This window comes from Benincasa hispida, chromosome 8 (genome assembly GCF_009727055.1).
Source record: "Benincasa hispida cultivar B227 chromosome 8, ASM972705v1, whole genome shotgun sequence".
Lineage (NCBI taxonomy): Eukaryota > Viridiplantae > Streptophyta > Magnoliopsida > Cucurbitales > Cucurbitaceae > Benincasa > Benincasa hispida.
Window position 1 is genome coordinate 36,774,744 of NC_052356.1, and position 27,346 is coordinate 36,802,089.

Below are 27,346 nucleotides of genomic sequence, written 5' to 3' on the forward strand. Positions count from 1 at the left end.
AGCTACCAAATGCCACGCAATCTTGATACTTGGCAGAAGGGACACGTGTATGGCTGACAGCGCTCTAGCTCGGAGTTTCGCATTTAAGGATGACTGAATTCGAAATGATGTACGAGACTCGGTCTCCATTTACTTAAATACACATTTCTAGATTTTCGCATACTACTATTTTCATCCCTAAAATTTTAATTTTGATAAATTACTAATTATAAAAAAAAAAACTTAAATTAGTAGATGAATTAACGTCACATTTACCAAATCATTATATTTCATTAACGGATGAATCATAATAAGTTAAACTGTTAATACGATAAGATTACTTCTGACCCCATTTACTTAGAATTATGAATCTATCACATTTATTATTATCGTTATTGTTTAATCATAATAGTAATGATAACAAAAAAGTAACAATAAATGTGACAAATTCATAATTTTCATACTGTTACAGTAAAATATATGTAAGGCAATGTTAACAATAATGGTAAAAGTTGTGGATCTTGTGCAATTTTCAATCACAATCATATTGAACACATTTTATTCTTTGATCAGATTATATGTTTTGATTACAAATTTCAAGATAAACTCTACATCTTATTACAATTATAGAAAACATGTAAACAACAATAAAAGTAATAAATTAGGGTCTACTTTTTACATTATCATTGATGGATTACATTTCAATCGATGTAAACGTGTCCTAAATATATTATAGGGAAAAATATATTTTTGGTCCTTAGGTTTTGAGTCTAGTTCCTATTTCATCTATAGGTTTCAAAATGTTACATATTTAGTTTTTAACTTTTGAGTTTGGTTTCAATTTAGTTTCTAAGTTTCAAAATATTACAATTTTACCATGGACATTTGAGTTTTGCTTCAATTTGGTCCCTATGTTTCAAGTTTTACACTTTAAATCTTGGTTATTCACTAAATATTCATTTTTCGTCTTTAATATTAATTTATGTTAATAAAATAAAAGTCATTAAAAGAATTATAATTAATTAAGTTTCACTATTTTTTATCACTGTTAAAATTAAATTCAAAATTTCACTTCATAATTAATATTAATTATTCAATAGAAATTGACTTCAATGATTGAAAGTGAGTACTTGATGAAAAATTAATTTTAAAAATGTAAAATATTGAAATCTAGGGACCAAATTGAAACAAAATTCAAATCTTAAAGGTAAAATTATAACATTTTGAAACTTAGGGATTAAATTGAAAAAAAAAACTCAAAATTTAAGGACCAAATATGTAACGTTTGAAAATCTAATGACCAAATAAAAACTACACCCAAAACTTATGACCAGAAAGATGGTTTTCTTATATTTTTGTTTTGATTTCGTTTTAGAAGAATGAGTATATAAGCTTTTCTTCTTAATGAAAAAGAGCATATTAGTTGTTTTGAATTACTATTTTACCATTTAGAAGCTACGAGAATGAGGGAAAGGGCATTTGTCCTCTTAACAATATTTAGATTGTAAATTTATTTTTAAAACCCAAGATTTTAAGATTAAAATTATATATATGTGAGAAGTTAGATGGTAACACTTTTGCCATCTTTAAAAATTGTTGGAGGATTATTTCTTAATCAACTTACTCACGTATTTATATTTCAAAATACATGTTATACATTTATATTGAGCCAAAATGAGCATAATTCAATTTACATGACTTATAATATTAATTTTGAGGTTAAAGATTCAATTACTCACACCATATATTGTTAAAAGAAAAATAAAACACGTATATGAAAGCATGTTATTTACATAATGATATGTTAAATAATTATCAATAAAGGTGAATGATTTTGCTTTTTATAAAACTATAAAGATCGATTGGTATTTCAAAAATGTATATGATAATGAAATAATTCAAAAAGGTCCGATTGAAACATAAAAACATAAATTTGCATCTTAATGTTGACATGTGCTATCAATAAAATTGCTGAAAAACTAAATAATTATTAAACAAGATTTAAATACGGCTATTTCATTATTTGAAAATGGAATAATGAGATTAGGAGGAGAATGGAAAATTGGCAAAAAGAATGGAAATAAGAAAGTGAAGGTTGACCCTACATTATCCTGTCATCAATTTCACCATTGTCTCACCTTTCTTCCTCTAATTATTGGGAATAAAAATGAGTAAATGAAAAAGTCTACTCCCATGAGTTCAGAGAAAAAGAAATATATATCTAGATCAATATTCTGTTGGAAATTTGATAAGGTAATTGTTATATAGAAGGGGGAAAAAAAGGAAAATTGGAAAGAGGACAAAATGTGTAAGGATGAAAGGTTGGGCCAGTTAGGTGAAGTTGGAGCCCACAAGAAAAGGGTGGGCCCAGATGAAGCCCATAAGTAAGGCAGCATGAGGTGTCAAAATCTTGATGTAATAGGAGTTTGGCTTTCTGGCACCTAAGTGGAAAGCTTTGAATTCTGATTGGTTGAAAGGGATAACACTACAGACTTGGGAGATTTGGAGTTCAACTTTACTTCTTATTTCATCTACAGAATTTTTGAGTCTATTAAAAATATATATATCAAATTTATGTTTTATAAACTCTTTATATTGTGACCTCTATGACTTTAAAACTCTTCAAATTTTATAATCTATGAAGTATATACACGAATATAGATACGATGAGATAAAACAATATGACAATTTCTAAAAATCTAAAATACTGGTACGTTGAAGATACATTTTTTTTCTTAAAAAAAAAAAGATCCAGAGTATTAAATAAATTTAGCATACAAGTTAATAACCATAGTAAAATATATAATACAAAAAACAAGATGTTGAATTAAAATAGTCAATAAAATGTAATAGAAAAGTAACTCATATCAATCAAAGAAAAAGAAGAATATTATAGGGAGAAGTATGAAGATAAAGGAAGAACTTCTTCGTTGAATTATTGTTGAAAATATTCAAGTAGGTTATATTTTGGTGGATTTTGTGGAGACTCAAATGTGAAAATGAAGATTAGATATTTCTAGGGTTTGGTCTTTTTTTTTTTTTTTTTTTAATTTAGTTTTAGACTCGAGTAGTGAACTATTTAAATAGGTTGTCTAGTTTTAGATTGGGAAAGATTATATGGATGTTTGTCTTTTTTTCTTTAAAAAAATGTAAGATACGTATCTAAAAAGTATCTAAAAATATCGGTATCTGATACGTGTCTAATATGAATTTTTTGCCTTACATGAAGTACATGTGGTTCATAATTTACAATTCCTCTGCTTGTTCCAATCACCCCTTGAATTTTTTCAAACCTAATGAATGAAAACCTTTCTCATCATAATTTCTACAAAGTATGACTATTAATTCATTTTGACTGTCATTTATCGTTTAAACACAAAAAAGATTATTTATAAATGAAAAATTATACATGTGAAAATTTTTAGCTTTCATCTAGTATATATTCATTCTTTTAAAATTAGACATCTAAATAATTGATGTAATTATTTTAATTATAGAGAATTGCATTATTTTTAGATATAATTTTCTTAGTGGGGAAAAAAAAAAACTGAAATTAAGCTTCATTCCAACAACTCATGTGTCGCGACATTGCACTTAAGAGGAATAAGAAGATAGAACTTTATCGTTGCATTAATTGAATATCATTATTAAAACTAGTAACTTATTTACAAATTCATCTATGTTTTTTTGTTAAAGAGGTTTCGAAATAATCGAAGAGTCAACTTCTGGAGAAGAAATTTGATGTGGGTTTTGCATTATTATAAAATGTTATGGACATATGGAAAGTATAGCATGAAAAAATGGCTTCAAATAATAGTAGCCTAGCTTTAGCTAAAAGGGTTGTTATGTTTGATATTTGTTGGGATGTAGAATTTTGGTGTTGGTAGGGCCTTTTAATTCAATATGGGTTTGAAGTTTAGAAGAGGTGTGAGTTGTTGATCACATGCTTATGCCTTCAATTTGTATTCAGATTCTTCAAGATTTCTTCATTTAATCTCTCTTATACTTCCCCCCCCCCCTTTTTTTTTTTAATTCATATTGTTATATTTGGATATTGCTTAAAGAAATAGCATTATTCACCAATAAAATCCAATTTTATACCAATATCCAAATATATCAATTTGAGCAATGTTTTGAAGACTAAAAAAACAAACATGTATTTTGAAGCCAAGTTTTTATCATTACACTTTTGTTAATTATTCAAATATTTACTTATAAGATTAAAAAAAAAACATGGCAAAAATTTGGAAGAAAATAGTTACAAATTAAAAAAATTAAATAATTTTCACAATATGGTGGAAGTGGAACTCCCGCTGCAAAAAGTTTATAATATGGATTTTTTTTAATTAGATTTTGTCAAATAATGGAAATCGAGAATTACTGTATAACTTGACTAATGAAAGTAGAAAAAGAAAAAAGAAATAAAAATGGAAATATCTATGATATGTTATGACAAAAGAAAAGGGGGAAATGAGTTTAAGGGGTAATCTTCAATTAAATGTCATATCAATTATATTATATCAATATTAATTGGACTATAACATATAGAGTACTAGTCATAAGATAAGCTGATTAAATTAGGTGAAAAATTAAAAGAGATCTAAAAGAACTAAGAACCTATATCTAATATATTTGATAGGCTAGGGAACTTAAATATGAGATGATAATCTAACATCAACTTTTCCATCTATAGCAAAATAGACAAGACAACATGAATGACATGTTTAGATGACTCGTTCAACATTGCAAATCTTAGTACAACTTAAATTATTAAATTTATTTATATTTTTTGAATTCAAATAAATGACAAGTCAATATGAAATTCATAACCTTTTTTTTTTTTTTTTTTTTTTTTTATGAGTGCAATGTATATGCATATAAACATGTAAAAGAAAGCCTCAAAAGACCACGGACTATAAAAGAAAAAAGCATATTTAAACATAATCATACGTGGTAAAGGTATATATATTCATGAGTGATGATTTTATGTGTCGGTGGAATTTTCTAGAATGTTATATTATTTATTACATTAATTTGTATTTATCATTATGTTTAAATTATCCCTTAAAAAAATTCCAAAGAAAAGAAAATGATATGGTTAACAACCTTCCAAATGATTGATAAATATTGGCTATATATCAACCATCAATATCACGTTACAATCATAATTGAGAAAATAAATAGGAGTTAACTCAAGAAGGAAGGATTGATTTGATAGATATAGATGGATATAGGGAATTTGAGGTAAGTTGCTGATTTCTAATTATATTTTTGAGATACTAATGCCTTTTTGATTTAGATATATAACAAATTAGTTATAAGACGAGGCCTACATACAATAATTTTTGTCAATTTTTAGTATTTTAGGTTTTTTTTATTGTCTTTTGAGAAAGATTCGACAAAAATAGATTAGTAGGTACACTAGAACGAATATCAACTAAGTTGACAACTTTTCAAAATGTAATTGATATTTGGTGAAGATAAAGATACCACAATACTTATTTTATGTAGCGAGATTTGAAAATTTAAATAATTTAAATAGTATATATATAAAATTGTTGATTATTCAGATATAATGTGACTGAAAGTTTAAATCATTCAAATTTATTTTCCCTATCGTCTAAATTTAGTGCCATATAAGTTTTTTTTCATAGATTTTGAATGATAGGATATTTAGTTATACGATCATAGGGTTGATAGTTCAAGGTATTTGTGTGATTGCAAGTTTTTGTTTCCTAACCTGAAATTTCTTGATGATTTCCAATTTAATTCTATACAAGTTTGTTTAGTGTTGGTAAAATCTATCTTTGTACACTATGTTTTAAGATTTTTTTTTGTTTGTTTTTATAATATAATTTAGTTTTATTAGGAGTAAATCATTGTGTTTATTAATTTAGTAACTTTTTTATTTAACTACTTTTGCCGAACGAAAGTTAGCTATTTTTTTAAAAAGATAATTGTTTTAAATGAAAAAAACTATTGAAAATATTTTCAAGTATGGATAGACACTCATGAACGATGACATTTTGTTATATTTGTAAATAAATTGATTCATTTTTCTATATTTAAAAATAGCTCTTTTAAAAATAAGTAATTAAATTTAGTTATTTGTCAAGTTGCCCCTTTTGATATATATATAGTTTGATATTATGTCAACTCTTCATTGGTGTGCTCCTTTCTGAAGGTAATATTATTCTATGGTTTAGTTTTTAGAAAGATTTTTGTAAAAGAAAAATATTTAGATGCTAGTTAAACTTATTTATCTTTGTGTAGCTCATTCATTTATCTAATAAAAATTTGTCATGGTAAATATTTTCTTAAAAAGAAGTTGAATTATTTTTTTACTATGTAACAAAAAGAGCTCCATGAGCTATAGATGTAATCTAGGATACATCTAATTAGTGTTTTTATAAAGTAAACATTTTTGTTTTCCTATTTAGTGCTAATCTTAGTCATTAAATATAAAGTATTCGCATAAATTTGTGAAAACAAAATGATTATATCAAAACTCTAATCTCATTTATGGAATTATTTATTTATTTTATTTTCATAATATCAATATTTTATAATTGATTGCAAGTACGAGATTAGAAGTTCAAAATTCTTCCACTCACGTTGAAGTAAGAAATGAAAACAATTTTACTAAATTTTATCTCTTTCAGAAGATATTAAGTTTAACAAAACATTGGACTTCAACAATTATTCTTCTAGTTTTGTTTATTTATTCAAAATATAGTAAAACAAATAGGAGAAACATTATAGTATTTATATTATCATTTACCTTTAAGAATAACACAATTTAATTTTTTTTATGGAAATTATATTCCACATAATAAAATATTATTTTTTTTTTAAAAAAATAGTATTTGATAAGTCACTTGGAACAAGAATGAAATAATTACCATATGGACTACAAACTTTGTGATGATGAACTAATTAAAAAAAAGCTTATATTTCTAGATTGAATTTTTAAAAAGGTACTAATACAATATGCTTCGTCCAAATATAGCTTTAAGATTATTTTAAGTATCTTTAACTTCAATTAGAGTGTTGTTATTCTGCCCAATCCAGCACCCAGGTGACCAAAGTCCTTGAAAAATATCAATATATTCCATCTTGGTTGAGTGGAAAAACAACACAGTTGAAATCTCGGGAAGAAAGAATGATTCAAGTGTGTAGATAACACAAGCAATGACACAAATGTCTTCTATTGTACTATTTATTTTAAGGCCAATTCACAAAACTTGCCACTCTTAAGTCTTAACTAAACAGAAGAACAGAAGTGCTCCAGTGTATTGAAAGTAAGTTCCTTTAGCTATACCGACATTTTTCGACAACTTTTAAGGTACAAATACATTTTAATCTGCAGCTTCAAAATTCTCCTTCAAGAACTGATGGAGCTCCTCTGCAACTACTGTTGGATACTCTTCTTGTGGCAGGAGGGCTCCTGGCAACTCCACAAACTTGCTCACCCCTTTGGCTCCTCGTAGAGCTTCCATTTCTGCTTTTGACCTCTTTGGAGATTTTTCTGTTGATACAACCAAAACCGGTATCTTTCCATCCAACCCTGCAAACAATTCGACAAACTCTTCTCGGGATTTAACTGGATCGAGAAGACCAGTCAAGAAAGCTGCAGGCACGTAACGGGCACCGTCTCTTTTAGTCAGTGCATATCTGCTTTCAATGATTTCTCGAGTAACATTGTCAGGGTTGGCATAGACATGAGATTTATATTGTGATTCAATTGCATTTTCATTGCTGACGAGTATATTATACATCATCCAACCAACAGCAGGTGCTCTTAATGTGCCTCTAAGAAATCCATACCTGGTGATCAGGAAGTAACAAATTTAGATTAAATTCGTGGTAATAAGGCAGAAACCATAGCCTGCCCATCTTCCCAACCATATAAATGATTTTTCATTTTTAAAAAAGAAAATTTACCATATGAAAAACATCTTAAAAAATACTGATTAAATCATGAGGAAGCACAAAAGGAAAGTCCAAGGGGGAAAAAAAAAACTAAAATAAAAATGGTTTCTTGAGAGAGAGGCAGGGTATTAGAGTTTCATTGTTGTGTGGGGGTGCCTGGCGAGAGATAGAGGATAAGTGAGACGATGAGCTGGTCCAGTGACCTGAACGGTACAGTTTCATTTCTCTTAGCCAAGGAGGTGAGGCTTCTGAGTTTCAACGTCAGAAAGGATGTAGTGTTCCACCTCGGTTGACGTCACTGGTCCAAGGGAGTCAATTATACAGGGCTATCAAGTAGCAGTGAAGGGAGTTGTGGTGATGCACGTGGATACTGAGGTGAAAGTGGAAAAGGAGGAGGTGGTAGAACTATAGAAGAGAGACAAAGTGATGGTCGAACTAGGCCGAAAATGTAGATTTAATATAGTGGTAATAGTGGCTGAGGGGGTTGTGGTGGCGGTGGTGCTTTACTTTTAAGTATGGCAACAGGGAGGGCATATGAGAGATTGCAACTAGAATGGATCTCAAGGTGGCGGAGAAAGGTGTGGTGGCAATGGAGGGAAGAAGCCAACCAAGATCGACTTCAAGGGATCTTGCTTTGCAGAGCCTGGCAGCAGAAACTGTCATAGATACAATGATTCTAAAAACTTAAAAGTTTGAAACAATGGCTATTGATCTCGTAAATTGGTGAATGGCAGTTACTTTTCTTGTTTTGTGAGAGCATGTTGTTTGCTTTCCTTCTTCACCTCTTGACACAGTTTTGATCAACTGGGTCTGTAAGGTAGAATGGATTCAACTATCATAACTTATTAAGGACTTGAGTGATTGCTATACAAGGCAAAGTTTCCCTTGCACAAACCCTCTTTATGTGTAGGCCTCTTTATACGTAGGATGGATTCAACTGTCACACTAACCCTCTTTATACATAGGCCAGCTTACAGTAAGGACAAAGATAGCTTCAACAACTAGAACATTTCACAGAATTAATCGTGTAGCAACCTCAATTCCCAGTTCTAGAAAGCATTCAACAGAACCTTACATTTAATTAATGGAGGGAGTAACAGGTCCAGTACCTTGACTCCATGTTAGAATCTCGGCCAAATACAATAGGAAGTGGTCCAGCCCAAGTAGGTGCAACAGCAGCAACGCCCCTTGGCTTCACCAAACCCCTATTTGCTGCACGAATTGTTAGTGCAGCCGCGTGGCCACCTCCAAATACCACCAAGTCATCTTCTGCTTTGATAATAGAAAGAGTATTTGCAATAATATAAATAATGAACATAGTTCTAAATTGTAATAAAAAATAATGTTTTAGTGAAAAATTGGAAAGCCAAAGAATGGAAGGAAACACAATCGTTTTTCAATCAGCATTCAAACAACCAAACGAAAAATTATTTTGAGAGGATGTATATAGATCGATATAAGAAGCCAGGCACAGGCAGATTATAGAAGGTGTGTAATTACCACTAGAACTGACAAGAAGGTGAGAGGCTAGAAGATGAAAAAATATGGAGACAGAAAGATGCTGAAAAAAAAAAAAAAAAAAAGCAGAAATCTGAACAAAATCTATAATTAAAGTAGAAGCACATGGTTTCATTGCACGCATATAAGATGATGGAAATCTTGTTCTACATTCTTGAGATGAATGGGGTAAGGCTTAAGAGTAAGCCTTTTATAACATGAACACCATATAATTCTCTGCCCACAGCTGCTAGAACACTAGGTGTTCGAACACAACATTGCCCAACGGCCATTCAAATTAGTCTCCAGAGTATTTTTGTCCTTTGATAACTTTTTGATTGTCTATTGGCCAGTTAGCCGACAATAAAGCCTGTGAAATTCCCAACAGTTTGGAACAACTACATTGGAAGGCTCTTCAAAGATTATTATACATTCTTACAATTGCGTTATCATAAACTACATCCTGTGCAGTTGAACATTAACCTACGGCCTACAGAAGTCAATTGTGTTCTACTACCATAGATTAGAATTATTACATAGCCTACACTTCGGACAAAGGTAGCAAAAAGAGCAGTAAGAAAGAACAAAGAAATATAAGCAGCATTCAGTTAACAATATGTGAAGGAAAAAAACATCAACATGAGCATAACTCAATGGTTAAGGTAACCATTCCTTTCCTCAAGGTCGGAAGTTCAAGTCTCACCCCCACATTTAATGTAATAAAAAGGTATATGTGAAAAAGGCATCCCAATTTATAATCATAGAAGTTCATCAATATAAATGTGACTGGAGTACTAACTTGAACTGCTCAATGGACCATCAGGAGCATTGATCAAGTCCACTAAGAACTTCTCCATCACGTCGGCATTGTAATCCATCTTTGGCCTATCAGAGAAACCCAGACCAGGCCAATCAACGATAGTAGCACGCCAATTGACTTTATTATCCTTTTGTATAAGTTCTCTCGCCACTATTCTCCATTCCTCCACAGTGCTAACATCAGAAATCGTCGGTATCATGAGAATATCTTTAGGTGGATTAGCACTCTGGCTTTCATATTCCTCATAATAGATGTTTATCAGATTGTCTTTGAATTTCCACTGCCAGTTACTAGCCTGAGCTAGAATGAAGTGAATACTGTATAAGATTAAGATCAGAGGACCAAAAACACATACTAAATTCATACTTTCAAACTATTGGTTAGAAGGAGGAAATGGAAACAAAGAAATCAAAACAAATCAAGTCCCATAAGCAACAGGGTCTTATAGAATTGAACACCAAATACCACGCAACTGAATGGTTTTATACTCATTTCAACAGAGCCAGTGACATGGGGTTGATTATCGTTGCAAATTCCACTCTAACAATATTCCCAAAAGGAGTGAATATGGGAAAAAGGAAAGCATTTCAAAATTCTGATATAAATTTCAAACATAAAACCAATCCAATATCAGAATACATGGTCAGCCAAGTGTCGAGTACCTTTAGTGGGGTCGATGATGTCGCCTCTGAAGGGGGTTTGGAGTAATCTAGAGTGGTCGAAGCTCTAATTGTAAGGGGATTCAGAAAATAAGCGTTATGAGGAAAAAAGGGTCTGCGGGATTTGCAGGAAAAAACGAGGGATGGTCGTGAGACTGGATGCAATTTCGCAGAGAAGGCCATTGTTATGGTTAAAGAGGTCCAGAGATATGTAAACAAGAAGCTGAAAATTGGGTTATTTGAAATGGGGTTTTCTAAGGATTACACCGAAGTTGAGAATGGAATTGAGGATTGAAGATTCGCAAGCTTGGTTTGGTTGAGTGTAGAAAAATATCAGCAACCCCACGAAGCGCCAAGGTCAATAAAGGCAGCGACAGCATCTTCGACCACCTGTTCCAAAATATCAAGCGAACAGTGTTAATAAATGAATGCCTTAACCACCCAGTTAAATTGTAATATAGTTTGTGTACATAGGAAAATTGTCCAAAATAATCCAAAATCCAAAAACTTCTTTCGAATTGACCTATATTATAATTTAATTGGTTGTGGTTAAGGCAATTTTACTATGTACACTAATATAAAGCAATTTTCTATTTGTGGCTAAATCTTTTGGTTGATATTTGGTAATATATGGTTATATATTTGACATACTTGCTTTTGTTTTTTAAGGTCATTTCATGGTGATAAAAAGGCTCTTCCACTTGTCATCTATCGAGGTTTTTTTTTTTTTTTTCCTAAAAAAATTTGGTATCTTTGGTATGAGCATAATGACATAATTTTGAGGGACATTTCTTTGTTCTATCATGACTTTATGAATTTGGTTTTGATCAATGCTTTATATTAAGTGTAAATGTCAACACCTTTTTAGTGACCATAGGCTCTCTTCTTTGTTCTCTCTAATTGAAGATTTATATATACATATATACTCTTTAATGATTGGGAGCTCTTTGCCTTAGCTTCATTTGGAAGTTATTTACTTGTAAATTATAAAATAACCAAAATCTTATTCCAGTGCCATCCCATTCCAATGATCAACATCCATAAGCCTACAACACAATATGATAAACTAAAGTTAACCAACCCTTCAAAAGTTAGAGGTGAGAATTTTAATTTAGTAATCATAGTTGTAAATTAAACGATGCCAACATGAATATGGTTCAAGTGTTCAAATATCAATACTCCATTTATACACTATAGATTTGAATTTCTTTGATTGTAACGTTCCATAAAAGAATAAATCACTCAACAATAGCTAACTTTTGCAAGGGCCACTAATCTCTTGCACTTCCACTGATCAAGGAGTGATCAATTTTCTAGTTCGATTCTAATATCAGCTCATTAGCAGGATTCTCCTTTTGACATGGGATGTGAATTTCAAGTGTAGTACTCTTGATTAGTTATCAGTAATCTCTGCATGAACAAAAACCATGTGTGAAGGAGTGGACGCGACTTCTATCTCTCACCATAATTTCTACTTCATAGACCTTAGAAATCAGTTTCATTACAGTGTGACAGTCCCTACAAATTCTTAAATTCTTCACCAGTCTTACGGCTCTTCCTCTCAGTAGTCTCGCTATCCCAAAAGCTACTGCTAGTTTTTCACTGTGCTGTGAAACAGGGTCTTCCTTCTCTTCCATTTCTATATCATGCAATACACTTCCAACTTCTGGTACATAACCCCCTTCTATCCTTAGTCTCGACATTATCTTCCTTAGCTTTTGATGTGCCTCTACTGCGGTGTCGTTTTGCTTTTCTCCTGCAACAAAACTATGCATGGTTCTATCGACTTCGATCATGCTCCAACCAGGAGTTTTCTTAAGTCTATGGTAAGTCATTGATCTTCTTAAATTGGCAACATCCTTCCATTTCCCTGCAATAACATAAATGTTTGACAAAAGAACATGATCTCTAGATTTTTTGGGGTCAAGTTTGGAGAGTCGTCTCTTTACTTGCCCTACCAGATCTAAGTTACCATGAATGCTACAAGCTCCAAGAAGAATCCTCCAGACAATATCATTGGGTGAAATTGGCATTTGACACACAAAGTCAAAAGCTTGCCGCAGCTTACCAGCACGACCATAAAGATCAACTATGCAACCATAATGTTCAATTACGGGTTCAATATTGTAAGTATTCACCATCCTAGAAAAATAAGAACATCCCAAACCAACTAATCTGGCATGGTTACAGACATACAAGATGGATATGATAGTAATACCGTCGGGCTTAATATTAGACTCTTCCATCTCATTAAATAATCTGATTGCTTCCTCCCCATAGCCATGCATTGCGAGCCTCGCAATCATGGCTGTCCAAGAGACGACACTCCTTTCCAGCATATTATCAAAGACCTAACGAGCCATATCCAAATTCCCACATTTAGAGTAAGTATCAATCAGTGCGTTATTCAATGAAATAATCTGCAGCAAGCCAAATTTTTCAACAAGCCCATGTAGGATTCTTCCAAACTCAGATGCCCCAGCTTGTGCACATGCTGAAAGCACACCTGTGAGACTTACCTCATTTGGTCTCATCCCTTCCCGGCGTAACTCCCTGAAAAATGCGAAAGCATTGTTAAAGTTGCCATTATTAGCGAACCCAACAATCATACTACTCCACGAAACGTCATCTTTCACGGGCATTTTCATAAACACCTCTATAGCTAACCAAAGCTCACCTGCTTTAGTGTACCTTGCAAGTGTGATTCCACGAGGTCAAGTTTCTAATGGGCATACAGTGGAAGATTTGCTCTGCATCCTTAACTTCCTCGCACCTGAAACACGCAACAACAATGGCATTTCAAGCAACAATATTCGGTTAAATCATTTCATCAAACACCTTCCGTGCAAACGCCAAACTTGCACATTCAGCATACATACGAAGCAACATTTTCCCAGCAAAAAGATGGGCATCCAGGCTATAACTAATAGTTTGGCAATGCAATTGTAACCCATTGGGCAGAGCCCTGCAATTAGCGGCAACTTTTAATAGAAAAGCAAAAGAGAAACTATTGGGTAGGGCCATGGATTTGCGATGCATTTCAACAAACATTGTATGGGCATTGGAGGGAGTGTCAGAATTGGAAAGGCCACGGAGGAGAGTGTTGTACATGAACACATCTGGGTTTCAAATGTCGAGGAAGAGGCGTCGAGCATAGTGAATAGAACCAGTAAGTGTGACTGCACAATGTAGAAGAAGAAGCTTTCCGGCGACTTATGGGTCAGAACTTAACCCCGTTTTGAATGTAAAGGTGTGGATTTGCTTCACGATTCTAAGGAGTCTTTCAGTTGGAGGATTTTTTGCAGGAAGATTTTTATCTGGAAATAAGTTAAGCATCTTCATTTCTATTCTCTTCCAAAATTATAGATTTTATCTTGTTTATTTTTTTTTTTATCAATTTTTCATTTTACATATAATTTAATTAATTAATATTAATTTAACAGAAATAATATAAATATTTATTTTAATAAATCAATAATGATCTATTAAAATATTTACTTAACTTATTTTTATAATAAAAGTTTATTAAATGAATGAAATTGTTTTTTTACATAAATTATTAATTTATTAGCTAACACTATCTTAAATGTATTTAATTAGTAAATTAGGATTAGTTAAATTTAGTTAGTATTAAACTTCATTTTTTCAATAATAATAATTTATTACTTTATTATTTTTTAATAATCAAGTAATTATTTATTAAGATTAATTTTAATTTAATCATTTATTATGAACATATAATCATCATTGATTATTTATAAGAAATTAATTATTTATTGTGATTAATTTTTATTACTCCATTCATTATTAACATGTCATATTTACAAAATACTTTTTAGTATTATTTATTAATATATCATATTTTTATCTCATTTTCTTCTCTTTTTATATAATATATTGTCCATTAAAATATATTTTCTTATATTATTTAATTAAAATTAAAATTACTAATATTGAACTTAATTAATAATAAAAATGATTAAGTATTAAATTATTTAGTATGACGTTCATTAAATGCATTAATTGGTTAATTTTAATTATAAATTACTCAGTCTTCAAATATTTATAACTAAAATATTATTGATTCGTAATTAACTTTTTATTGATATATTGAATATTGTTTAATCTTTAAATTAATAATCTATTATATTTATAATAAGATTTTGGGTAATTGCAAATGGTAGCATTTTTAGAAATAATAACCAAGTGTATAACATCATTTAAAAAAAACTCTTACTAGTAATATGGTTTATCTTATACACTCCTACCAATAATATGGTCTATCACTAATAGACTGTCTAATATCTATACTGTCCCTAAGATTTTCATGTTTAATTACATAATTAAACACAAACACAATTTTTGTTCATAAAATTCTAATAACATTCTTATGCACAACCAAATACAGTCATTTTTTTATTCCCAGACATCCTATTCTCAACATCTTATTCCTAGACATCCTTTATTCCCAGGCATTTATAAAACCTTAAACCAAACAACCTCTAAGAGATTTGCATTTGCTGAGTAATGCAAGGCAATGAAGTTCTCTACTATTCATTCTCAGCCCTTGCCAACATCATTCCTAAAGGAATCGAATCCGGAGCGAAAGCGTGTGAATTCCTTATATTTCATTTCTTGGTTTAAATGAAACAAAATCAACACAAAAAACAGAATCAAACAGAACCAAAAAAAAAAAAAAAAAAAACCAAACAGGGGATAAACATGTAATAAACCAACATGCTAATTGAAGAGTAAAAGGGGAAAAAGAATATCATATACCTTAACCGATTCCCTAACTCTTTTGCAATTTCCTTGTAATCTTCTCCGGAATGATTCTCCAATGAACAACGGACACCACCCTAAGTGAGACCTCGTTATTCTCTTCAAGGGTGGAATAAGATTAGATAATATTGAGAAGAGAAATTTTTTTAGAAGAGATCAATTTAGAGCCTAGGGTTTCATTTCACCAAATGAATTCCCTGAACCTAATTTGGGCAAATAACAAATTTATATGGAGACCTTCTCCAGAGCTTTCCAAAATTACCTTAGGGTTAATTTAATTAAATAACCATTATTTAACTAATTAGGTCATTAATTAAATAACCATATTAAATCTAATTAAATATATATGTATATTTAATTAAATAATGAAAAATCATATGTTTATTTACCTCCATCTCTCAAAATTAATTAATTAATTCTTTATGAATCAAATTCATAAGAATTTAATACTTCAATCCTATTCAAATATTTCTCTCTTAATTAATAAATCAGGTCTATAATTAACCATATTAGATTAATCTCATTAATATGTCATTCCATCAATTGATTTGAAAAATTTAAACCATTTTCGTTTCCTTTAGTGAGCTAACAAGGGGACCTTATGGACATACAAATTAGAAGTGATATAAGATTAATTAATTAAACTTTTTAATTAAATTAATCGATATTCATTAATTATCTGATACTCCACTAAATACCGATAGTTGCACTCTTCACACTATAGATATATTTATGTGCCCACGGATATAACAAATAACAGCAAATTAGTCCTTTACGAGTGTTCGTAACACCAACTTGGTCAAATTATCATTTTATCATTGGGTTACCTTTGACTCCTTAAGTACCAGTGCTCTTCTAATGAACAACCTGCTTATAGTTTAACCAATAAACAGAAACCCCTATCGGGTCAATGAAAGGGTAGGGTCCTTTATTTAAGTCCTGGAGACATCACTTAAGGGAATACTCATATACTTACCCTGAAGTTGGGAAGAAGTGAATTCCATCTTGTATTATTATGTTTCCAATTCGGTCTTGTCCCCAAAATGGTAGGTTTATTGAGTCGGCGAACTAACCACTCTCACCCATACAAATCAAAGGACAATCCCTCATGAACATGAATTCATAATACATTCAGGATTAAGACTAAGTTGTCTAAGTCATCTAATTGAAATAGGAACCAAACTAGTCAACGACGTTACATCTAGTGGTTACTATTTCACAGTCTGGTCTTATGTAAACTCATTGCATAGGATACCTCCACTCGCGTGTCACTTACATGAACGCATTGAATCATTGCATTTGTATCAAATACAAAGTGAACTATTTTCATAGTGTCACCAAGATAAGGTACCCAACCTCATCCATATATTATAGATCCTAGGCTGTTTCTTGAACGTTGATCCCTATGTGTCTCCACATACAGTTCAAGACTCATAAGATAGTCATGGATATTAGTTTATTGGATTTAGAGTTATTAAGAAAAAATAGAATACAACACAATCAATAACATTTATTGAATCAATATCATTAACTCTTTATTGATGACGGTTAATTAATAACATTTACTATCTACAATTTCTATGGCATAAAACCCAACAATTCCAAGCTAGGAATTCATTCCTCCGCTGAGCAATAATTTCTCGCCTTTTTCCAGATATTTTGTTTTAATATTGTAATTTGAAAAAATAATTAGCAAAATATGGTGGTTTTGAAAATTTTAGAGATTTGTGGTCGTGTGGTAGGCTTTTTAGAAGGTCGAGAGTAAAAAAAAAATTAAAAAAAAAGTCGAGGGTTGGATACTCGACCAATATAGGTCGAGTGCTCAACTTTCGACATCCTATAACGACCTGCCATCATGACCAATCGAAGAAGCCTACCATCGCCGCTCGAATTGCCAAATCAAATAAGCCACCTACCATGCATGCCTGCCCATCTCGAGACTTGAAGTCTCAACCTGCACATCCCACTACCCATCTCGAAACTTGAAGTCTTCACCTGTACCTTTGACCAAATCCTCCATCGCGCCGTGTCATGTATATCTGGTCACATCCGCCTTTTGAAACTCTTGGGTCGAGTTTTGAACACTTAACCTATGTCTTTTTAAAACCCTCAATTTTTACTTCTCACATATCACTCTCAATTTCTACTTCTCACAAATCACTCACACTCAAAAATCACTCTCTTCCTCTCTTCTGATTTTTACTTCTCACAAACTCACATATTACTCTCTCCCCACAAGTTTTTCCCTCTTCTTCTTCCCAAAATCGTTACTAAATCCTCCTATTTCCCACATTCGTCCATCAAATTGTGAGGTTTTGTACATTTACTCTACTAAATTCCTATTTTTTGAAAATAATTACAAATTTTGTTTCTATTCTCATACTATTATATATATATTAATTATAGTTTTATTGCTCTCTGGGGAAAAAAAGAACAAAAAAGATGTATACTTTCACTCAACTAAATTCCTAATTTTTTAATTAAAAAATAAGTTATAGATCCATATTTTCATATTATTCTCTTTTTTTTTTTTTTTTTGTAGCTTTTGTTGTCGGATAATAAATAACAAAAAAAAAGGGATTGTTGTCACTTTGAGGAAAAAAAATAGGACCATTGTTGAATTTATGAGTTTATTTTTTTTATTTATTACTATTTTTTTTGTTTTTAATATTTTTTTATATTNAATTTATGAGTTTATTTTTTTTATTTATTACTATTTTTTTTGTTTTTAATATTTTTTTATATTTATATTATGCTAGATATACCATTTTAGTTCCTTATCTATTGATGTTAGTAGTTGTTGAATATTAGTTATATATTGATGTTAGTAGATCTACCATGTTAATTTTTTTAATAGTCGTTGAATTCAAGAATATTTATATATTGATGTTAGTAGTTTATTCTCTATAATTTAATATTCTTATTTATATTATGCTAGATCTACCATGTTAATATTTTTTTATTTCATTTTAAATAATATTAAATTTTGTTAATACTAGAATTTTTCGTAGGGATAAAAAAAAAAAAAACAACTCAACCTACTGTAAAAATTCTAGGTTAAGCATACATTACAAATCAGAAATCTAATCCTATAAAGAAAAGAAATCCACTTACTCTCGTTGTTGGCTCGAATGAAAAAACTTCAATTTATTTTTGGATTTCACGAACACTACCAATTGGGAAACGTCTATATTCTCTGAGAATTTTGGTATTGGTTTTGTGGGAACCAATTTCTAAATGGGAGAGACAGGAAAGAATTTTTTTGAGAGATTTTGTTTTTCCACAAAACGCTTCTGTAAAGAGTATCACTACCTGCAAAACTTTATATCAACCAAAATGGGAGAGAGGAAACGTGAAACCTATCTCACATTTCAGATAACTCCCCTACGTGGGAGTTATTGGATTTAATAAAATCAAATATTTAATTAAATTAAATTAATAATTAAATAAATCTAATTTAATTAATAATTTCATTTAAATCATATTTAAATGAAACACCTCTCACATAACCTATAGTTTTAATTCAATTAATTAAATTAAATTAAATTAATATTGAACTAATTCTTCAATTAATTAATTACCAAATTAAATATCAAGCCTACATTTGAATCATATTCAATTATATTTCATAGCCTATAGTTTAATATGCATCTAATACTCATTAATTTTAACCTATAACTTTAATATGAATCCAATTTGTATTAAATTGATATTTGAACTCCTTCAAATATTTAATTCTCCCATAAATTAATTTTAGATCATACCTAAAATTAAATTTATATTATAAAGTTTAATTAAAACATAAATTTTATATTATATTGTATTATTATACATTATACTATTTTCCTAAGTGAATTTGAATATTTCAAACTTTATTCAAGACATATTTACCTCAATTCCCTTTACGAGCTTGGAATGAGACCTCATGGACTTATAGATCAAAAGCTCCAATAATATAAGATTAATTGGCTCAACTCATTAACCTCATTAATCAATATTCGTTAAATGTGGGTACAATCCACTAAAGACCCACAGTTGTACTCTTCTCACTATAGATATATTTTCATGTCCACGGATAAAATAATAATAGCAAGTTAGTCTTTCACAAGTGTTCGTAACAATAGTTAGGTCAAAATTATCGTTTTAACCCTAGGTTACTTCTTTATCCTTAAGTATCAGTGCTTCTCTAATGAACAACTTGTTTATGGTCCAACCATTAAACAGAAACCTCTCTTGAGCCAGTGAAAAGGTAAGACCTTTTGTTCAAGTTCGGGAGACACCATTTAAAGAAACACTCATCTACTTACCTTATAGTCGGAAAGGAGTGAAATCCACTCGATCTTGTCCCCAAAATGGTAGCCATATTGAATCAGCGAACTAACAACTCTCACTCATACAGATCAAAGAATAATCTCTCGTAAACAGGAGTTCATAATAGACTCAAGATTAAGACTAAGTTGCTTAAGTCACTATATTGAAGAAGAAACCTAACTAGTCAACAGAGTTACATCTAGTGGTTACTATTTCGCGGTTCGGTCTTATGCAAACTCATTTCATAGGATACCCCCACTCGCATGTCACATACACGAACGTATTAGATCATTACGTTTGTATCAAATATAAAGTGAATCGTATCCATAGTGTCATTAGGATAAGGTACCCAACCTTATACCTATATTATAAACCTTTTAGGTTGTATCTTGAACATTGATCCTATGTGTCTCCACATACAGTTCAAAACTTATAAGACAACCTAAGATATTAGCTTATTGGATTTAAGGTTATTAAGACAAAACGAATACAATACAATCAATTACATTTATTGAAATAACATTGATAACATGATAGTCAATTATTTACATTTACTATCTATGAGTTTTAGGGCATAAAACCCAAAAAACTCCCACTTGAACTAAAACTCTAGTTAGTGACATGTACAAAATATCAATAACCCATTATACATCTCCCACTTACTTAGATTATACAATGTACATGTCTCGCAAACCTAAACTCTCTAGATGACTCTTGAACACTTTAACCGAAAGAGAATTCACAATGGATTAGTATGTTGTGATCTGAAGCATCTTTATGATGATCACATCTCCTTGTTGCATAATCTCCCGTATCATGTAATACTTCCTCTCAATATATCTTCCTCATTTGTGGCTGTGAGGATTTTTGGAGTTGGCTATTGTCTCACTGTTGTCACAGTATAAGGTGACATGCAAGTCCATGTTTGGAATGACTTCCAAATCACTTAGAAACTTCTTGAGCCATACTGCTTCTTTTGCTGCTTCACACGCAACAACATATTCAGCCTCTATAGTGGAGTCTGCAATGCATCCTTGCTTGATGTTATACCTGAAGAAGCTCGTTTACAAGAGCTCCATGAGCTGAAGCAGATCGTCCAAATCCCATTTCGATTGAAAACTCAAGTTAACAGACAAACATATAGATTATGCATCTTAATAAAAAGTACAACATGCTTTTGAACAACAAAAGGGTTCAAGTAATTATACCTTTGAAGAACACTTCTTCTTGTACAACCCTCGAACAGTCACGAACTCCTCAAACAACAACAAGAACAAACCAAAAGGTGAAGACACTATCACTTGGTATCCTCGGTATTCTCAGGGTGAGAACCCAGGAGTGGTGGGCTCTGACAATTTTGGTTAGGAGGAAGTTTGTGAGATTGGAGGAAAAAGACGATTGAAGAAGAACACACTATCACATAGAGTTGCTTCAATCGTTTAGACAAAAGAGCCTATCGTATATGCTATATATGAATCGTGTAGTATTTTGTTTCGTATATCTTGGATATGAAAAAAATAAAATCTTACTTTTTATTTATTCCATTTTGCCATAAAAACCAACTAATCTCTTATTAAGGTGGTTAGAGAGAAAAAAGGGATTAATTATCCAAATAATTAATAATATAAGTAAATATAATAACCAACTTATCATATTGTATTTATAACCTATAGTTTTAATATTACATCATATACAATATAAATTATAGTTCTTTTTCTCTATTTTATGACATTTAATATAAATCATATTTATATTAAATTTAACAACTATGAATCTCATTCATAGAAAATATATTTGAATCACATTCAAATATTTATTCCTCCATTTAAACTATAATGTATCAAATACATTATGTCAATTATATCATATATAATTGAAGCAATTTAATTATACCATATATAATAAAATTCCCTCTTATTAATTTGAACAATTCAAATTAACCCAAAAACTGATTCTCAACTAAATCCTTTTGAGCTACCAAGGGGATCTTATGGACCTGTAGCTTGAAACTCCAACGGTACGTGAATAATTAATTAAAATTTTTAATCACATTATCTACCATCCGTTAACTGTCGGGCACTCCACTAAAGACCAACAGTTGCACTCTTCGCACTGACTTCTTAAGTACCACTGATCCCTCTAATGAATAATAGATCATAGTCCTACTATGACTAAATCCCTCTCGGGCTAGGAGAGAATGTGGTGCCACATTGTTCAATACCCGGAATCAGCCCTTAAAGGAGAAATTTATCTACTTACCCCTGCTTCGAATAAGGAGTGAATTCCATCTTGTGTAGCTGAGTTCCCAGCAATACCATACTATAGATCCTGACATGGATTTTTTAGAATCTTTGTTAGTTTGGAAATTAAAATCGGTGTACTCTACAAGGATTAAATCTTTAGCTCCACACACCAGCATGTAGCCCCTTGTGCTCCTAAGATACTTGAGAACGTTCTTAACCGCAGTCTAATGGCCTAATCCTGGATTGGACTGGTACCTACTGACTATTCCCACTGTATAACAAATGTCTGGCCTAGTGCAGAGCATAGCATATATTAAGCTACCTACAACTGAGGCCTAGAGAATACTTCTCATATCCTCAATTTTGTGAGGTGTCTTAGGATACTATTCTTTAGACAAGTGAACCCTGTTCCTGAAAGATAATAAAATCTTCTTAGAGTTCTACATCGAATATCGAGTCAATATTTTGTCAATATAAGTTGATTTAGATAGAGCAAGCATTCTGTTCTTGCGATCCCTAATAATTTGGATCCCAAGAACATATTGCGCCTCTCTCAAATCTTTCATTTGGAATTAGACTGCTAGTTATTTTTTAATATCAGTAAGGTACTCTACATCATTGCCAATGAGTGGAATATCGTCCACATAAAGTACCAATAAAGCTACTTTACCATTGATGATTTTCTTGTAAATACAAGGTTCATCAATGTTCTAATCAAAACCAAAAGATTTGACCACAATATCAAATCTAATGTTGTAAGATCTGGATGTCTGCTTCAACCCATAAATGGATCAATTCAACTTGCAACTTTTTGTTCATGATCTTGGGCTATGAACCCCTCAGATTGAGACATAAAGATGCTTTCTTCAAGATTGTCATTCATAAAATCAGTATTGACATCCATTTTTAATATCTCATAGTCATAATATGTGGCTATGGACAAGAGAATTCTTATAGATTTACGCATAACAACAGGGGAAAATGTTTCTTCATAGTCAACCCCTTCCCTCTGGGTATAACCTTTGTTACAAGTCTAGCTTTGAAGGTCTATACCTTTCCAGCTACATCTCTCTTTATTTTATAGATCCATTTACATCCTATGAGTTTAACCTGTTTAAGTAGATCTACGAGTTCCTATAATGCATTGAAGTATATAGACTCTATTTCAAGATCCATGGCTTTGACCCATTGGTCCTTGTCTACATCATTCATTGCCTGCTTATAGGACAACGGATCCTCAAAGCCATCATATGGTATGATAACTCGAGTTTCAGTTAAACCCAAGTAACAGTCAGGTTGTGATATAACCCTCTCACTACGTCGAGGCACTCTTAACGATTGAGAAGGACGAAATTGACCTGAAGTGTTAGCTTCTTCATTAACTCTTAATGAAGGACCAATTTCATCAACAACTCTTATTGACTTTTCAGTATCTTTAGTAATACTAATTTTATTTGTGGTTTATGATCTCTCATGTGGTCTTCCTAAAAAATTTAGCATTTGTTACTACAAACATCTTGTTTTCTTAAGGTTGTAGAACAGACCACCTCTTGTTTTCTTAGGGTAACCAAAAAATTTGCATAACCTTGAACAAGGTTCCAATTTCTTAGGATTTGTTACTAGCACATGTGCAGGACAATCTCAAGTTCTGAAGTAATGCAAGCTAGGTTTATGCCCCCTTTATAACTTGAAAAGTGTTTTAGAAACACTCTTCGAGGGAACATTATTCAAGATGTAAACTGCAGTCTCTACTGCATACCCCCAAAACGAGCTAGGCAATTGAGCATAACTCATTATAGAATGAACCATGTCTAACAAGGTTTTATTTCTCCTTTCTGATACACTGTTATGCTAAGGTGCACCAAGTGCTGAAAGTTGGTATTAGATTCCATGTTCTATCATATAGTCTTGGAATATTAAATCCATGTAATCTCCACCCTGATCAAATCGAAGTGTTTTAATCTTTTTATCTAACAGGTTTTCAATTTCAGCCTTATACTCCTTAAACTTTTCAAGGACTTCAGACTTTTGTTCCATTAGGTATAAGTAATCATACCTCGAGTGATCATCTATGAAAGAGATGAAGTATTTGTACCCTCCTCGAGCATTTACATTCATTGGACTGCAGAGATCTAAATGTATGAACTCTAAGGTCTCTTTGACTCTATAGTTTTTTTTCACTAAAAGGTCTTTTAGTCATTTTTCCTTCAAGACAGGATTCACATGAAGGTAATGAATCTTCTTCTAACTCGCTTAGAAGTACATTCTTTGCCAATCTCTGATCCTAACGAGATTTATGTGACCTAATCTCAAATACCAAAGATATGTATTATTGTTACTTGGAGCAATTCTTTGCCTTTTTGTTTGGGTATTAGCAGTTTTAAACAACTCATGATTTAAAAGTATTTTTGCTTTAATTGATCTTAACACATAGAAGTTATTTTTCAATTTAGCTGAATAAATAGTCACACCATTTTTCATAATGAACGCTTCATTAAAAGAAAAAGAAATTGAACACATATGTTCAATTAATTAAGCAAGAAACAGATACAAGGTTCCTTTTAATTTTAGGATCTGTATACAAGTTTTCTAAAAACAAGTATCTATTTCTAAAAAACAAATTTGTAGCTTCTACTACAAAGCTGAAATAGCATTTCTTGTTCCAACCCTGAGCGTCATTTCACCCTCCTCAAGCTACTGGAAGGAATTAATTCCCTATAAAGAATAACAAACATGATTAGTGGTTTCTGAATCAAATATCTAGACATTATGATCATTTTCTATTTTTAGAATCAATAAATCATATTTATCTTCCTTTTCATTTTCGTCTAGAGTAGCTCTAAGTCATCTGGTACATAATTAAATATTGTTTAATTATTTTTAATTTAAATCTATTTTGAATATTATGTAATTATTTTTAATTTAAATTTATTTTAAATATTGTCTAATTGTTCTAGAATTCACATTGATCGAGTAACAGTAGCCTTCATGATGTTGCAAATGATCAAACCTAGGTCCTTACTATATGCAATAATAACGAGAGCTACATGGAGAGGTACATTATATGTACGATATACCTACTGCTCCTCCACCAGTCCCTAGGCATAGGGCACGTGCTCGAGTAGAAGAAGACGAGTTTGATGAGGTCGACCAGATTGTGGAAGAATTGCCTTCTTTGACGCAGACATAGAGCCATGTTGGTTATGCTAGTTCGATGATGATGATGCCAACATTTGGTTCAGGATATTATCATTTAGAGGCTGGCCCATCGTCTTCATACATGCATGGATATGTGTGCAACTGTGGAGAGTATAACGAATATTTATACTATGAAGCGGCTATAGAAGTATCAGAACCACCAAAGGATTAAGAGAAACTAGAGCAACCTAGAGTTCAAAGTCGACAACGACAACTAGCTCAAAATTGATGACGTCAGCCTTATGGGACATATTGATTTTTTTCCTTATTTTTAAATGACTGAGAAACATTAAATTGTTGTATTGATATGGACATTTTAATTTACATTCTATTATTTTCAATTATAAACAACAACAATTTTTTTTTTATAAAGAAATACAATGGTAATTTTTTTATTATTAGGAAATATAACGATAAATTCTTATAGAGTACATTTTTCTATAAAAAAAAATGAAAACAAAAGAAAGAGTATAAAATAAAAAACGTGTTTTCAATTAAAATAAGAAAGGAAGACTATAAAATTAAAAAAAGAGAAAAAAAAAAAGGTAGAATTCGACCACTTGAGAAAAAAAAAAAGACCAGGTTGAATGTTGAGTGGCATCTTCTTGACAGGGTGATCAGACAATTTGATTTCTAAGAGGATGTCCCATCAGAGTGTAATGCTAGACCCCTACTACATGATATTGACCTGAGAACTGCAGATTGGTCTAAAAAAGTTGTACATTTGGTAGTGCGATGATACTATTGTGCAAGACTTATTACAATGGGGTTGTAATTGGGCAATTTGATAGGGATACAACTCAAGATTACATCCATTGGTATAACAATATTACAAGACGCTACATTACTCTCTAGAAGCAGTTGTGGGCCATCTGGTACATAATTAAATATTGTCTAATTATTTTGAATTTAAATTTATTTTAAATATTGTCTAATTGATTTATAATTCACAGAGATCAAGCAACAGTAGCCTTCATAATGTTACAAATGATCCAAACTAGGTTCTTGCTATATGTAGTAATAACGAGAGCTACACGAAGAGATACATTATATGATGATATACCTATTGCTCCTCTACCAGTCCCTAGGTGTAGGGGACGTGCTCGATTAAAAGAAGATGAGTTTGATGAGGTCATTCACAATGTGGAAGTATTGCCTCCTAAGATGTAGACACAGAGCCATATTGGTTATGCTAGTTCGATGATGATGATAACAACATTTGGTTCAGGAGTTTATGATTCAGAGGTCGGTCCATCATCTTCATACATGTATGGATATGTGCGTGACTGTGGAGAACATAATGAATATTTATACTATGAAGCGTCTGTAGAGGTATTAGAGCCACCAGAGGATCAAGAGGAACCAAAGCAACGTCAAGAGAAATCAGAGCAACCTAGAGTTCAAAGTCGACGAGACAACTAGCTCGAAATTAACGACGTCCACCTTGTGGGATACATTGATTTTTATATTATTATTTTAAATGAATGAGAAACATTAAATTGTTGTATTGATATTGACATTTTATTATTTTCATTTACGAACAACAGTAATTTTTTTTATTATTAAGAAATACAATGATAATTTTTTATTATTAAGAAATAGAATGATACATTTTTATAGAGTATGTTTTTTCTATTAAAAAAATGAAAAGAAAAGGAAGAGTATAAAATAAAGAATGTTTTTTCAATTAAAAAAAGAAAGGAAGACTATAAATTTTTTTTTAAAAAAAGGGAAAAAAAGGTTGAATATACACGACCATTTGAGAAGGGAAAAAAAAAGGAGAGGTCAGGCTGCTTGTTGAACACTCGATCACTTAAGAATAAAAAAAAAAGGTCGAATATTCAACACTCGATCACTTGAGTAATTTTAAAAAAAGAATACTCGACCACTTAAGAAATAAAAAAAATACAATATTTTTCTATTTA

At 31.2% G+C, this 27,346-nt stretch overlaps 2 protein-coding genes and 1 pseudogene across 5 annotated transcripts; all 3 read right to left on the reverse strand.

Moving 5' to 3' along the window:
- Positions 1-7,159: 7,159 nt before the first annotated feature.
- On the reverse strand, positions 7,160-11,281 carry LOC120082901. The gene is made up of 4 exons (XM_039038301.1): positions 10,891-11,281; positions 10,208-10,523; positions 9,021-9,180; positions 7,160-7,806 (listed from the first exon to the last, which is right to left on the reverse strand). Exons 1-4 carry the CDS (start codon positions 11,068-11,070, stop codon positions 7,338-7,340), a joined length of 1,125 nt encoding a protein of 374 aa, XP_038894229.1. The 5' UTR covers positions 11,071-11,281; the 3' UTR covers positions 7,160-7,337.
- A 704-nt stretch (positions 11,282-11,985) lies between these two features.
- Positions 11,986-14,218, reverse strand: LOC120082902 (pentatricopeptide repeat-containing protein At1g74630-like). Of its 4 annotated transcripts, none has more exons than XM_039038306.1 (3): positions 13,997-14,218; positions 13,579-13,660; positions 11,986-13,440 (listed from the first exon to the last, which is right to left on the reverse strand). In XM_039038306.1, the coding sequence occupies exon 3, from the start codon at positions 13,224-13,226 to the stop codon at positions 12,288-12,290; it is 939 nt and encodes a 312-aa protein (XP_038894234.1). In that variant the 5' UTR covers positions 13,227-13,440; positions 13,579-13,660; positions 13,997-14,218; the 3' UTR covers positions 11,986-12,287. The 4 variants fall into 4 exon arrangements, with proteins under 4 accessions (XP_038894234.1, XP_038894233.1, XP_038894231.1 ...); XM_039038305.1 differs by having other exon boundaries at positions 13,565-13,660; XM_039038303.1 differs by lacking the exon at positions 13,997-14,218 and having other exon boundaries at positions 13,579-13,718.
- LOC120084034 lies at positions 13,239-14,245 on the reverse strand (annotated as a pseudogene).
- Between the last annotated feature and the right edge of the window lie 13,101 nt (positions 14,246-27,346).

Excerpts from the sequence above, each read along its gene's own strand:
- LOC120082901 (XM_039038301.1), bottom strand. The coding sequence starts at position 11,070 with ATGGCCTTCTCTGCGAAATTGCATCCAGTCTCACGACCATCCCTCGTT. Across the intron at positions 10,524-10,890 it reads CATCATCGACCCCACTAAAG|GCTAGTAACTGGCAGTGGAA; the intron begins GTACTCGACACT and ends ATTCTAGCTCAG. Across the intron at positions 9,181-10,207 it reads TGGTCCATTGAGCAGTTCAA|AAGATGACTTGGTGGTATTT; the intron begins GTTAGTACTCCA and ends TTATCAAAGCAG.
- LOC120082902 (XM_039038306.1), bottom strand. The coding sequence starts at position 13,226 with ATGCTGGAAAGGAGTGTCGTCTCTTGGACAGCCATGATTGCGAGGCTC.